Raw genomic sequence first — 15,746 nt, forward strand, 5'->3', positions numbered from 1 at the left:
AACTCCGCCGCGCCCCCCCTCCCCGACGACCCCGCCGCCGCCGGGGGCTCCGGCAGCCATGCGCCCCTTCCTGGACGAGGCGGTATGAGCGGGGAAATGGCCCGCGCCGAGGTCTCGCCCGAGGGGGCGGCCCCTGGCTTCGGGGCCGACCTGTACGCCCAGGCAACCAAGGCTCTGGCCCTGCGGACGCCGTTCGAGGGCGAGGAGGCGGCGTCCAGGGTTCCCACGCTGCCCGCGCGGCTCGTGAGCTGGGCGGGGCCGGGTGACGCGCGGAAGAAGCACAAGAAGATTCAGCTCCCACCGCCGGACGATGCTGCTGTCGAGCCTCCACCGCCGGCAGCTGCAAAGGTTGGCTTGTGGGAGCAGTTTGAGGCGTATTTCCGTCCAGTGACATTGGCTGATGTCGAAATGTTAAAACCAAAGCTCCCATTCGGGTACAGCAAGCTCGACTCATGTATGCTAATACCATTTCTGGGCACTGGTGAGGAATTGATGAACCAAGGCGAGACGTATGACGTGGCTGTCTTTGAAACAAGCTCGTATTTGGGTGTGGGCGGTGCAGAGGTGGTCAGTAACAGAGAGCGTGGTGACCAAAGTGGTCATCTCCTTAGCCAGAAAGAGAAGAGGGATCAAAATGTGGATCCAGACATACATGATGTGGTTGTGCAACAGATGGTCAGTGACAAAGACATTAGTAGGCGAAGCAGGGTCTCCATACAACCGGGAGGACGGCCATTTGAAGTGGATCAAGCTGTGAGCAATGGCATTGTGTCAGCACAATGTGCTGAAGAGGAAGGGAGTTCACTTAATTGGTTGTTAGGAGCAACAGGCCGATTTGTCCTCACTTCGGAGCGACCCAACAAGAAGAGAAAGCTTTTGGGTGTGGCTGCTGGGTTAGAACAGCTTGTTCTGCTTCCACGCTTGGGAGCTGAGAAGTCTTCAACCTGTGATGTTTGTTGTCTTGGAGAGAGTTCCATGGACTCCAATAGGATAGTTAACTGCAGCAACTGCAAGGTATCGGTGCACCAGAAGTGCTATGGTTTGCGTGTTGTGCCTGATGGGCAATGGTTGTGTGCTTGGTGTACATATTTGGAGTCGAATAAAGATTCTGGCAGCACCCAGCCTACGCCTTGTGTTTTATGTCCAAAGGAGAAAGGGGCTCTTAAACCTGTCAAAGTGGAGCCTACTCAAACTGCAGATGTTAGCCACCTAAAATTTGCGCACTTGTTTTGTAGTCTCTGGGCGCCAGAGGTTTTTGTGGAGGACATGGAATCAATGGAACCTGTAACTAATCTCGATAATGTCCAAGAGAATCGGATGAAGTTGACATGCAGTATTTGCAAGATCAAGCATGGTGCATGTGTCCGATGTAGTCATGGTATGTATTTGCACCCATGTCTCTGACTCTCCTTAAAAAGCTCGTGAATAATTGACATATGTCATTCTTATGTTTATGTGCTATTGTTATTTAGGAAAATGTACTCTATTGCAATTTAGGAAACATAAAATTTCTGTAGACACATTAGTTTACTTCAGCCCTGGTATTAGGCTCTGGATATTTTTGGTGCTTATCAACAGTATTTCTTCAATCGTGATTTCAAATTTGACTTACCAATCACATGATACCTAACAACTTGAGCCTGCTAACTGCTAAGCTTTTTTGATTAAAAATCATGCAATCCATTCTGGCATGCTGCACAGACAAGGGGCAATTTCTCAAAATTAGGTTTGTTATGCTGTGTGGATCACGGCATTCTGCCATCAATACCAGGCGTCCAGGCAATAACACAAAAATGGTTGCTGAAATAGGTTTTCTGTATAGCTGCTTCTATATACTTCCTCCGTCGCAAATTGTAGGTAGTTTTGGTATTTCTAGGTTCATAGGTTTTGCTATGCACCTAGATATGTATTATATCTAGATACATAACAAAAGTTATGAATCTAAATATGCTAAAACGACCTACAATTTGGGACGGAGGGAGTAGAAGCTGTCGCATGGGACATCTTCTGAATTGCTGGCCTTGAAAACTATTCTTTGATATTTGCTAGGGGCATGTGATGTGAGATGATTAGTTGATTGCTTGTTCACTTTCTCATGTGACGGAACTAATTAAAGGAAGTTCCATATATGTAAACCCTATGCAAGTTTGATATAATTGAATTTTGTTTTGGAAGGTAAAACTGGCACACACCAATGAACTCTTGACAGTAGTAACATGATAAATTTGAATTATGGGCTATATTTGGGGTGAATCTATGATATGCCTTTCTCAACCAGCAAGTTTTTATCACCCACATGACATATCTTATATTTGAGTTTCGGCACACCTTCACATGCATCAGTTTACTACGCTTTATTCATCCTCCCAAGAATAGCACAATAATTGATATTGTGTTACCAGCCGTTCATTTCAAATCTCAGTCAACTACTATAGAATCTATATTTGCATGTATATACTTCAATAGATATGGTAGAATCTGCTGGTATTTTGTTTTATGTTGATTGTCTCTGTTTCATGAATCATGACTATCTGGAACACACTACATGAAAATGCTTGCTTCTATGTTGCTTATGTAGCTGCTAATTGCTATAGTGGTGTTTGTCCTTCTATGATTATCTAATTGAGCAAATTGGTTATACCCTTTAGTCAGCTGAGTAGACCACACAGTATTCTTAGTATTTAAAAGTTTTCTGATGAAAACAGAAGAGTTATGATGTTATGTTTGTGCTGAGTATTTTATTTCCCTGCTAAATACTGTGCTCCATTGCTCTCTGAGGAAATGCCTCCTACATGGCATTTGTTGTCAGAAAACTAGTTCATGGAGCATGCTGTTAGTATCTAGCTGGCCAACTTAATTATTTGTGTGCTCTTCCAATGCTCTATCCTGGATCTTCAAACAAATAGTTTTCAACCTGATAGCACAAATTTTTGTATTAAGCATTCCTTAACCTGAGAAAGAAGCTCTATTGGATATTTGGCACAAGCCATTTTCCGAAGAGCTACTGAAGATGGAATAACCAGTGGGTTATATCTCAGCAGTATATATTTTAGGACGGAAGCATGTCCAGTTTCAAGCTCTTTCACAATCTTCCCCTGGTTCATCTTCTTAATACTAGCACTCAATACCTTTTACTAAGTTTCGTTTTCTTACAGGAACATGCCGGGCGGCTTTTCATCCTATATGCGCAAGAGAGTCAAAGCATCAAATGGAGATATGGGGGAAATCTAGGCACTCTAATGTTAGACCTTTTGTTCTGATGGTTGCCATTAACCTTAGTGACGTAACTGTGGCTCACTTCTCTTGTTTCTTGCTTCCTTTTGCAGGTTGAATTGAGAGCATTTTGCTCAAAGCATTCTTCAGTTGGATACACCAGCTCAGTAGAGAACAGTAACCATGCTTCTGAACAGAGTCCTACAGAATCTGGCCCAAATAATACGAATCTCATCACTGGAAAAATTCCAAAACTAAGATTCACACGCAAAAACAAGGACAAATTCATGAATTGTGAAACCAGTGCCTCTAGCTCTGGTAACCTGATCAGAGTCGAGACCACAGAGCAAGATGCTTTGGCTAATACAGTTAGAAATGCAAATGCTCAACCAATTCGAAGCCGGGAAACAGGTACTGGGCATCCCTCTGTTGGTGGGGATCGTATGAGAAGTCCTGGTGATATTGCTGTAGTGCTTAGAAAGGTAACTGTTACTGACGTAATGCCGAGTTAGAGCACATGAATTTACTTCCTAACCATTGCGAAACAAAAACATTAATCCCCACTGGTTTTGCAGCTAATTGACAGTGGAAAGGTTAGTGTTGGTGATATAGCATCGGAAGTGGGTATTTCTTCGGAATCCTTGGAAGCTGCTCTCGTGGTACTTCAGATACCTTATATATTTGCTATCTTAACTTATTTATTACAAGCTATTTTGCTAATTTTCTGATTGCCAGGGTGAAACTACCACCTTTTCCCATGGTTTGATGCTAAAAATTATCAATTGGCTTCAAAATTCTGTACATATGCATGCTGTTCAAGGAAATGCTTGCAAAGGGAACTCAGTGGTGCTGCAAGATGACAATTCAGATGGGTTTGATACCACAGATACCATTGATATGAAAATTTCATCCGTCCCAGATGATGACAAAGATGTATTTGTTGACGTGTCAGATTCCGCTGTAACTGAGCCCACGCTGAGAAGAACTAAAAGCAACAGTAAGATTCTGGAAGAAGATAACGCAACATGTGCAACTGGTGTGACCATTTTACAAAATGGAAACAAGAATATGGTTAAAGATGGGGCTGATCTTGAGTGTTCCCCTGCTAAAGAATTTGCAAAAGAATCTACTCGAGAGTTCTCCCCAATTGGCAGCAAGGGTGTTTCGAAGGAAGAGAAGGGAAAATTGGTAAGAAATATGACTTATGAGCATTATGTAAAACTTTGTTTCTTGCCTCTGAACTGGTTTTGAGCATGAAGTTTCTCTGCACGGGTGACATTTTCCTTATTTTTTTGTCGTACATGGAGATTAGTTAGACTTGTCTGGTAGAGATTTTCAAGGGGGAAGACATATTTCTTTTGTTGCCCCCATTAGGATTACTATAAATTCTACTAGCCAGGTACCTTAAATGGCATTAGAATGACCAGTGTATTGCAATGGAAAGCTTCAGCCGCTTGTGATGGAAGGGGCCCCCCTTCGCCTACTTACCCAAACCACCCACCCCAACCACTCACTCTGAAAGGTGTCATATCTCTCTCTCTCTGAAAGGTGTTATATTTCTTTCCATGGCAAATAGTTGAGCTGACCATATAATGAACCGATGCCTACAAGGGCTCTTCACCATTAGCATGTCTCCCAATTTTCTGAAAGTTGTGGCCTCCAATTTACCTTGTCTGCGGAGGGGTGCTGTGTTGTCATTGTTTTATGGTCTAGTGAAGTAATCTTTCATCATGGATGCAATTTGATTCACATCCTTGTGACAGATACTGAACAACACATCTGGAAATAACGAATTTGGTACTTCCATGGAGATACCAAATGAAAATCGAGGTAAAATCTTTTGTGAACTATTACTTATGATTTTTTGTTCCATTGATTTATCAACAATCTCTAGGTTTCTTTTGGGCTATCCTGCTTTCTCTAGGTTTTGGGTTTTCTTATTTGGAATAACAAATAAAACAAATGGATCACTGCACAGTGATTTTAATAGCAAAAAAGACTGCCTTAGACCTGTTCATTCAAAAAGGAAATATCAAGCAACCTTTGTAGATTGTGTTGTCCTTAAGGGGTTAACCAACACCCCTGGTGCATGCACACACCTCTGTTCACGTTTGAGTGTCGATTCTGAACTACAGGATGTATAGTAGCGACTGGTTGAAAAGGTTACAATATAATCTAGCTGTCAACAATTTTTGGCTGTGCTGAAATACAAGCGCTCTGTGGCAACTCATTTCTCTTTCCTGTTGAGGAGGAATCTTGTTCTGTGGCTAACAATATTTCATGATGTAAGATAGAGTTGCATGCAAGTTTCTCCTTGTGAACTGTAGCGTGCCTTATTTGTTGGGTTAACTCACCTCAAGGTTTAGAGCCATGGAATTACGGAACTTGTAATCTTTCAGTTGAAGCCAAATTAAATACCGAATAAAAAATAGGAGAAATTGAAGACATTACATTTGCTCACGGTGTTTTACTTGGTTGACCAATCCACTTAGCTACTTAAGGGCCTTATGAATTGTTGATTTTGATCATGCTGCTTCAGCAGCCTCTCTACTTGCCCATTGCTGTGTTTTGAATATTAAGATAGCTCTGATATTGTAGGTATAATGACCATCGTTTCATTGCCCCTATATCTTTCATGATTTTGTTCTTTTCTGTGGGCTCCCTCAAATGATCAAATACACAAGCGATTGGTGTAATTGAAGTATCAGTACATTACTGATCAAACTTTGTTCTGCAACCTAGAATGAAGTCCCCAAAGCATTACCTCAAGTGATTAAAGCAATTGTGTATTAAACTTACCTCAAACTTACTAATCAAAGGTAGTTTCATTGCTGTGCATGTGCTGCTGCTTGCCTGGTAGTGTACTGCTGTTCAGGTGTAAGGCCCATAACAGATATATAACTTTCCACATTGTGATTAATCTTTAGGAATTATTCTTCAACTCTTTTATGAACCTGGATCACATTGTTCTAACTCCTGGTCTTGTGAAGCGGAAGTCATGTGCATTATGTTCAATATTTGTTCTTACATACTATTCTTCATTCATTTTCTGGTAGTTATTTACACAGTTTTGTGGGTCTTAATATATTTTTGAGCAGGTGTATTACTTGGAAGGAAAAATGATAATTTAACTGAGGCTGGACTTGGCTCAGGCTTGAAGGAAGGAGTATCTTCACCTGATCATTGTTTTTCTCAGGGTGATCATGCTAGAGATGGTGAAAATTCAATTGAAAACGGCTTTCGCACCCCTCGTCACTGTGATTCAAATTGCTCCCATGGACAGCCTTTTTTCAAGTAAGCTACGTGCACAAGTATAACTGATCAAATACTGCTGTTGTTTTCATCAATTTGCTTCAATTTTTGTTTTTGAACCTAAAAGGCACTGCTGGAATCAGTTGTTCACCCCTCTCTTGCTGTATGCAGCTTTGATGATTCACATTCTTATATTCATCCTTTCATTAAGAAAAAGATATCTCATCACTGGGACATTACTTTCAATCAGAATAAGGAAGCTCTGAATCATCATGGTAAGTTCTTATCAGTTTCTCTAAGCTAATTTCTTGGTAGCATTTTTCAATTTTTGCATGTTAATGTTGCAAACAGTATTTTTTTGCATGTCAAGCTTTAACTGATCTTACCTTTTATGTCCAATGTTAGTAGAAGAACCTTCGTGTCCTTCTCATGAGAAAATACCTGTTGATTCCTCGGAAGAACATGAGGATGCAACAGATACAGCTGCATCAGATCAAGTTTTGAAAGCAAGTTCCTTGGAAATTCTTGAGCATGCACCTGATGATGAAGTAGAAGGAGAGATAGTATACCTACAAGCTAGGCTGCTTGACAATGCTGTTGTTCTGAAGCACAGATACGGTAAGAATATTTGTCATTGTTTTCTGTTTTCTGCATCCTGTGTGCTTCAGTATACATGTATAAAGAATGATAAATCTCTTGACTTCTTCATTGATCTTATTCCAAGCTTCTCTCACGTCAATACTGTGCATGAAACTGTACCATAAATGAAGTGGTTGATTCCTCAGTTTCTTCAATACTTTGTATTAAACTCTCCATGAATGCAGTTGTAGTTTCATTAGTTTCCTGAAATTGCTTTCTACTTTTTTGCAGAAAAGCTGATAGCAAAGGTTGTACAGAATATTTCTCGCGAGCTGGATGCTTTCAGTAGAAGAAAATGGGACCTTATTTTTGTGAACCAGTTTCTTCGTGATGTTAGAGAAGCTAAGAAACGTGGGAGAAAAGAAAAGAGACATAAGGAAGCCCAAGCTGTACTAGCTGCAGCAGCTGCTGCTGCTGCATCCTCTTCACGGAATTCAACCATGAGAAAAGATGCAAAGGAAGATGCGGCACCTGCTAATCAAGAGGTTTTTATTGTTTTTGGTTGGTCAATTGAGAAATTAGTATGTGCTGCTATGGATCTCACCTTGTTCTTGCGTGTAGAGTTCTCCAAAACTTGTTGCTGGATCTTCAAGAGTTGGGCAACGGACAAAGGATTCATCAAAGTCATCCAACAGCAAACTACCACCAGATAACAAATTTGGCAGTTTTCATATGCCAATCTCCTCAAATGAAAATGCACTCCACTGTGATGTTTGCATGCGAACTGAGACTCTGTTGAACCGAATATTTATCTGTTCCAGATGCAAGGTGATTTGGATTTTGTTTGAATTCTCATGTATTTTACTATATTCCATTATTAAGTCGGACTTTTTAGCAGGCTGCTGTGCACATAGATTGCTACAGAAATCTGGAGAATTCTATTGGCCCCTGGAAATGTGAACTTTGTGAAGATCAAGATATTTCTTTAGAAACCCCAACCACTAGTGATAAATTAGATTGTAATGGCAAAAAATCACCCTTTGCACGGTGTGGTATGTGTCATGGCACATCAGGTGCTTTTAGAAAGACTGCTGATGGGCAGTGGGTTCATGCTTTCTGTGCTGAGGTAATTATAGATGATAACCTCCTTTTATTTGAATGCCTTTCCTGTTTTGAGTCCTATACCTTTTCAAATATTTTCAGTGGTTGTTGGACACCAAGTATGTAAGGGGACAAGAAAATCCTGTAGAAGGAATGGTACGCAACTCTATCCACGATTGTGGTTTTCTTCTAGTTTTGATTTATTAGTTGCAACAGTTTTTGCTGTTCACTTGAGAAATTATATTTGATTCCGAGTATTGTTGTAACATGTCATTTTGTACCATCTCAATTTTTGACTGTTGAATGCTTCTATCAGGAAAGCCTTGTAGAGGGAAAAGATACTTGTTGTCTCTGCCTTCGCAAAGTTGGCTTGTGCCTAAGGGTACACATCATACATCTGCTTATCTAATCTAGACGGAGAAAACCAAAACACTGAGAATCTTGCTAATTTTTGTCTCTTCCAATATGCAGTGTAGTAGTGGGGACTGCCACATTACTTTTCATCCTACTTGTGCTAGAAACTCTGGTTTCTACATGAACACAAAAGGGTTTGGTACTACATCACAGCACAAAGCATACTGTGGCAAACACAGTGCACAGCAGAAAGAGGTAAATCTGAGTATTTTTAAGTAATATATCTCTTGATCTGTATGATGCTTGTTTTTTGCTCCTGGCATGGACCAGAAGGTGCATCGTAATGTACATGCTAGTCTTATGTTGGTATAAATGTGTAATGACTTATCTATCTCTTACCATCTTTCTGGATGTTTTCACGCAGGAGGATGCACAGCGATACGGACTTGAGGAGCTCAGGAGCATGAAACGGATGAGGGTTAGTATTTCTGATTTACTTTATATTGTTTTCCTGTGTTTAGTAACTTAGCATTTGCTCAATTACTAAAAAATATAATGGAAATGTTACTGTGGAATGTTTTGGATACTCCAAGTCCATGTGTTTGCATCTATATTTTGCTGATTTCTGCTTTATTTAAATTACTAAACAACATGGTCATTCCTCTCCTCCAACTGTTTATACTGTTTAATATTAGCTCCAAACAAGGGCTTTGTTATGCTGTGTTTGAAGTATCAATCCGCTGGTGATACAAGAGCTCATGAATCATGGTCAGTTATGTGGAGATCAGTCTGGCCAGGGTTCGGGGGTTTTCTTGGCTGGTTTGGCTGGGGTTTCTTCTCAGTGCATATCTGTGGGGCGGTCTTCTACCCACCAGTCCAGTTTTTATGTGGAGATCAGTCTGAAACAAATAAATTATCCTTAGCTACTTTGTAAAACTACGTGGTTTGGTTGTATCTTGTTGAATTAACTACATACATTTTTGGCTACATTATACCTCAGCAGTTGTTACCCGTACACATAGGATTATTTCCCCTTACAAAACCTCCAGGAATTGATGCACTCCTGTGACATGCAGTTCTCTGTTTTATTTGTTCAGTCATTCTCAAGCACCGAGTTAAGATGCATAAGGATCCTTTTAGATTCTGTCCTCCCATGATTTCCAAGGAGCCAAACTCATGGGAGGCTTGGCATTTGTATGCCTTATGCGGAAAAGATTTCACACATATACCAGCGCTTTTCTTGGAGATGCTTTTAATGTGTCCTGATCAGAAGTTGCAACATGTTGCTGAACTTTAAGGAACGTGTAAAAGTTTTTGTGCATTGCTAGCTAGTTTGTGCAGAGTGGTTCATGTCTCCAGTTTGTTGTTTTCTTGCCAATTGCCATCATGTTTTACTACTGTTTATTTGTTGACTCCCATTACTGTACTCCCAAATAACTGTGGATCGTCCATTTGATTAGATCAGATTGAATAAGGTGACCAATTATAGGAGATAATAGGTCACCCATAATTATTTTTTAGAAAATAGGATAAATTGGCAAATTTAGATCTATAATTGGAATTTGGAAATAATCTTATAGGTGCATCCAAATGTTAACCTTTTGTTACATGTGTGCTGTAACATGGTGCAAATAAACGAAATGTGACATGCACATTAGATTTTGGAATGCAAATAAAGAAACATGCCTACGAGATTAGGTTTAATTGGAACAAGAAACGTATTCTAATGTGACAAAAGGTGCTATCCCACGATTTGAGAAGCGGCTTGAGAAGGAATTTGTAAAGATCACTGATAAAAACTGAAAGCGTGATAACACACACAATGAATTCGTTGATTTGCCAGGTCCAGCATATGTAGCAGTACAGGTTGGATGGTTGCCTGATCTAAACTGAAAGCGTGATAACATACACAATGAATTCGTTGATTTGCCAGGTCCAGCATATGTAGCAGTACAGGTTGGATGGTTGCCTAATCAATCGGATTACATAACGAATTAGTTACTAGAGAAGATAGGAATGAATCTTCTTCTGTTGGACTGCAGCTGCTACGTACCCCAGTTGCTGCCCTGGTGCTGTTGCTGGACATGGCACAGTCATGTGTGCCGTGATGCACAACAGCTGACGGGAATGCGTGGTACAGTAGACATTGTAGCGCTAGCCAGGCAACGAAATGTCATGGACATGAACAAAATTGTAATATGGTGAAGATTAATAAACCAATCAGCTCAAGCCAACCTGAGCTCTGAACTCGGAACAAACCAACAGCATACCGGCGAGCCTGACTAAATCACGCAAAGGAGCAGAGCATGTTAGTCGTCCAATCGCTGGAGCCCTTGGAGGAAGAAGCCGAGTGGCTCAGTGGTGGCCGACACTTTGTGGCGTTGGATGTGCGTGTATGACAGAAACCGGGATAGTCCGTTATTACCCTTTAGCTAATTGTTTTATGCGGCGTTGGATGTGCGTGTATAGATGGAAACAGGGAAACTCCGTTATTTCCGTTTTTAACTTTAGCTAATTGTTTTAACTCTTCTAAAACTCAAGGGCTCAGATTTATTTGACCCATTAGCTCCTAGTAGGTAATCAGAGTTCGTAACATGACCTTGTTTGTTACTTATTACTTATTTTAGTTGTAAATTGATATAAATGAACTCTATTACCAAATGGGCAGCCAAAGGGGTTATACGTACAAGGTAGCATTTACACAAAGCCCCCTGCACTAGCTGGAGAACACAGCACAGAATATAATCAAACAATATTTTTATGAACAATAGATCCAGGAGCAGGATCAATCCTGTTGTCATCATACTCAACTTCATTTCTATTTTTCTATCCGCATTATTTATTCATATCGATACACTTTGCAACTTGTGGGACATCTATGTTACGTGTCATTACTCACTACTTGAAGTTTTGTTTTTCAGAGGATGCCCCCTTTTATTTTAGTTCTTATGAGTACACATATCATTCTTTTGCAGGTTGAATTGGAAAAATTGCGCCTCTTATGTGAGAGGGTAATTAAGAGAGAGAAGGTGAAGGTATGTATACCTGGAAATTTTACTACTTATGTGGTGCTGAAAGTTGAGCTATATGAGTATATGACAGTCATGCTTGAATTAGAAATGCTCCATGGGACCATGGGACATAGTGTATTCACCTTTTCCCCCACTGATTTATTTTACTCCAACTGTTGCAACCTTCTCCATGTATGGTGGTTTGATATATATCATATATTTAATTCATGTTAAGACCAGAAGAATGGAATAACTGTTGCAACCACCCTTTGAATAATTAGAGTTGCTTAGGCTAATAGTGGAAGTTAAGGAGTAAGGGCATGGCATGGATGGAGGTTTGGGACACTTCTTGGCCTTGGACGGAGGGAAGTAGTTAAGCCTGGTAATGGTCTGAGAACTGGACCATAATTACCCCAGACCATTCTAATAATGTTTGTTGGTCACCACCAGACCGCCCCACTCTGTCATCTGACAAGGCCAGACTAAACTGAACTGCGCACATTTTTTCAACCAAATCAAACCACCTATCTTCACAAACCACAGTTCCAAACCAAATCAAGAAGCGCGTGGCTGCTGCAGCTTCCGCCTGCAGCTGCAATTGACAGCCAGAAGCGAGCAGGCTGAATGTCCACCCATCCCTGTACTGCTATTTCAACACATACTAGTTCATGTCTATGGTGCACGGCAAATTTTAATGAAGTTACCAAAATAACAATTCCATGCTTGTCTGAATTACAATACAGACTAAACATTTTAATAAAATTACAAAATCCCTACAAGAATATTCATAATATTCTAAAAGAAGAGGAAAAATAACATCAATCTCATCCACAACGACTAGCAGATGCTCTGATTTTTTAACAATTCGTTGTCAGGTGATGATGTGCTTCCACTCTGTGGATTGGTGCTCATATGATGATCTCAAGAGGAAAAAAAAACATTCAGAATTTGTCTGTAGTTATTGTCATCAGAGGGGGGGGGGGGGTCAGATCACCTGTAGCTATCGTCGTCGGATGGGCTGCCGCCGCTCCCGCTCCTGCCGGCGCCACTTGTGGCGGGACCTCCGGTCCTTGCGTGCCTTCAGCACGGACAACGATGAGGACACACCCTCCTTCCGGCGGCTGCTGTGCTCGCGGTGGCGCCGGCGGCGGTCGCTCCCCGAGGTGGAGGAGGATGAGTCCGAGGAGGAGCCCGTGTTGTCGGTGTAGGACGAGGAGGAGGAGGCTGCCGGGGACCACAGCCGGGGAGATGGGGCAACGATGAGCCCCTGGGCGGCGGCGCAATGGGACTGAGCAATGACCCCGTGTCTCAACTCTCACTGGACCAAGCTGAACCAATTTACTGTGAAACAAAAACCAAACCTAACCAGCCTACTAAACAACTCAGCCCATTTACCACCGAACCTAGTCAGCCCAGGTAGCAAAACCAGACCAGTTAAACCGGGCTCAGCCCGAACCATTACCAGGCTTAGAAGTAGTAGTATCCTCCACGGTTACCCGATTTAGTTTCATATCAAATCCAGCTGCTGACAGCCTAACAGGCTGACACCTCTACAAGTTTGTTTCGGCATCTAGTTGCTGACATCTTAGATCTTTGTGAGGTTTGCAATATCCCTTTTTTAGATATAGGGCCTTAGTCCCTGCCTTTTCTGAAAACTGGGGTTAGCCAGTTCCACGGGATCGAGCTTAAGCAGCTACACCAATACAGCTCCACAAGTTTGCAATATCTGATTCATGTGCCTTCCTCTTTTGTTATGATGCAGTCTTTGTTCAAAATAAACGTAACTGTTTACTGGGTCAGTTTTTGACTTGTACATACTTCATTAATAGCTATATACAGTAAATCCAGACAGGTTTTGATTCCTGTCTTGTGTTGTTTCCTGTGCTCAGTGATTCAGATTCTGGAACTAGAACTATTGATAACTGATAATCTGAACTTACTGGTTGAACTGGGATTTCAAATTGGAGTTTTGGCTTATGAACATTAATTGGATGTTCCAGTTAACATGTTTCCATCTGCATCATAGCCTAATACTCTGCTGTGTATTAATGTCAGAGAGAGACGGTTTTGTGTGACCATGACATACTTGCCAAAACAAAGGACACTGTTATTTTCTCCTACCTTGCATGCGGAGCGAGTTCAGAATCTGCCACTACTTCAGTTAATAACAGATCATACAGTGGAACAGCTCAAAGATCTGATGATGTCACAGTAGATAGTACTCTTTCTAGGAAGAAAACCATAAGGTTTTCTCTGAATAGCAGAGATGCTGAGAGAAATACAGCTGATAGCTCGAGGACATTGATATCATTCAAACGCAAGTTGAGTGAGAGGGGACTGCATGCTGGTAAGCAACTTCCACAGAGACCAGCTATTACCTCACAGAAACTAGATGATGGAGAAAAGAAGACAAATGATAAGAAGGTTTGTGCCCTTTTACTCCTCTTTTCTGGTTTTATTTTTTTCCCGCACCATTCTAATTTGTGGAGCACATAACTATGCAACAGATAGAAATGTTTCAAAAGGAGCTTGTTATGACATCTGATCAAGCTTCTACACAGAATCAGCGCCTTCCTAAGGGTTATGTTTATGTTCCTCGAGATTCTCTATCTAAAGAGAGGCCATGGAATAGAAATACACAGCCCCATACTCCACAAGAGCCCGGTGGATAGGATTAGTTGTGATCAAGCGGGTTCATTTCTCTCAAGGAAGGCCATAAAAAGTTTTGCAACCTGAGGACATTGATATCTTTGCAACAGAAAACCACCAGCAGCAAGCAGGGCTGGCCAGTGCTATTGCCACATGGGTTACAGGCAAGCAGTGATCCTTTTGGACCCAAGTTGCACAATGGTGCGGACTGAATTATTTTGTGACTGTACGGTGTGGCACCACAACAAGAAGGCTGCCCCCCCCCCACCCCCCACTGGTAACTCGGATGATCAGCAATGTGTGAATTGACCTGCCTGGGCTAAACCAAAGAGAGCCTGCCAACTGTATATATGGGTTTTCATTTCCGAGCACAGATTTTGTAAAATTGCCGTGTACATACTTTCCCTTGAATGCTAGTTTAGTTATGCAGGAGAAGAAAAGAAGTTCTCAATCCTTTTAGGTTGGATAAGGTAAGGAAATTACATTAGTCCTTAAGCTTGGTTTAGGACAAAATGCAGTGGTGTTGACCCACAACATTGGACAGAGAAGCGTTTACTTGATTGATGTTAGCTGTAGGGATGGTGAAAGTGGCCAAAATCAAGGCGCTCTGTTCTGCTGTCCGCCAACTAGGTGGTGGTAAATGATATCGTACAGGCTTATGCATTATGGTTTAACTATTTGGTAGCTGGTGGCTTTCCGAGAGCCTTTTGTTAACTGTTTTTTAGATGTCAAGATAGCAGCAATGGGGAAATTAACCTGTAAGTTCTTAGGTTGAGTTTGGTATGATAGTTGATTTTCTTCTTAAACTTATATATGGGATCCTGGTATATTTTATCTGAGACCGGCGTTTTTCTGCTTGCCGTCCAGATTGTAACCTTGGTTAAAGCATATTTAATCACCTGTTCAGATTGCAATTGTTCATAATTTTCAATTGTTTTCTCGAAAACTGGAACGCTTGTGCTTTGCACGTATTTTCAATTGCTCATTGTAAAAGGGACCCATGGCGTCATGCTTTATTTTTTTACGAATTCTGCTGTGACGATTGTTGTAAATGGTTGCTTGAGGGATGCTATGGTGCTGCCAAGATAGCAACCTACTACAAATACAACAATGTTTGCCCTACTCTGCGTGCATAGTTAATTGTGCTTGTTTAGGGTATTTTTGTGCGTCGTGTCCAACAAATTCTTGATAGGCAATGCGCTTCACGTCAGGCAATTGGTTCATGTTATTCGCATTTATGCTTATTTTTGCTTGCATCAGTTTGATCGGATGAAATCTCACGCTGCTGGCCCGGACCTGAGTACATCTATATATACGCAAAGCTGAAGCTAAATGCATCACATTTTCTTGGGTAGAATTGTTCAGCTTGTAACAACTAGCAACACGCGTTCAACATGAAATGCTTGGAGCGTTTCGTCCTTGGAGTAGCAGCCTATACCTTGGGCCAAGTTCCTGACGGGTGATCTCGTCATGACATCAGCCCAGTGTACCTGCACGAGGAATTGGAAAGTCAAGCAGCAGAAAGAAGAAGACCACGATGGAGTCCAGGACAGCAAATGCGCGCCACCGTAGCCGAAGGACCACCAA

General features: G+C 41.5%; 1 protein-coding gene across 3 annotated transcripts; it reads left to right on the plus strand.

Moving 5' to 3' along the window:
• The first annotated feature begins 6 nt into the window (after nt 1-6).
• On the plus strand, nt 7-15,090 carry LOC101785563. 3 transcript variants are annotated; one of them, XM_022824069.1, is made up of 19 exons: nt 7-1,378; nt 3,156-3,241; nt 3,327-3,695; nt 3,789-3,872; nt 3,949-4,401; nt 4,977-5,043; nt 6,312-6,507; nt 6,637-6,740; nt 6,871-7,083; nt 7,336-7,589; nt 7,666-7,872; nt 7,940-8,170; nt 8,248-8,301; nt 8,462-8,527; nt 8,617-8,754; nt 8,924-8,977; nt 11,475-11,534; nt 13,566-13,934; nt 14,018-15,090. In XM_022824069.1, the coding sequence occupies exons 1-19, from the start codon at nt 85-87 to the stop codon at nt 14,180-14,182; spliced, it is 4,464 nt and encodes a 1,487-aa protein (XP_022679804.1). In that variant the 5' UTR covers nt 7-84; the 3' UTR covers nt 14,183-15,090. The 3 variants fall into 3 exon arrangements, with proteins under 3 accessions (XP_022679804.1, XP_004954049.2, XP_022679806.1); XM_004953992.4 differs by having other exon boundaries at nt 7,943-8,170; XM_022824071.1 differs by having other exon boundaries at nt 6,874-7,083.
• Nucleotides 15,091-15,746: the final 656 nt, after the last annotated feature.

This window comes from Setaria italica, chromosome I, assembly GCF_000263155.2.
Source record: "Setaria italica strain Yugu1 chromosome I, Setaria_italica_v2.0, whole genome shotgun sequence".
NCBI classification, from domain to species: domain Eukaryota; kingdom Viridiplantae; phylum Streptophyta; class Magnoliopsida; order Poales; family Poaceae; genus Setaria; species Setaria italica.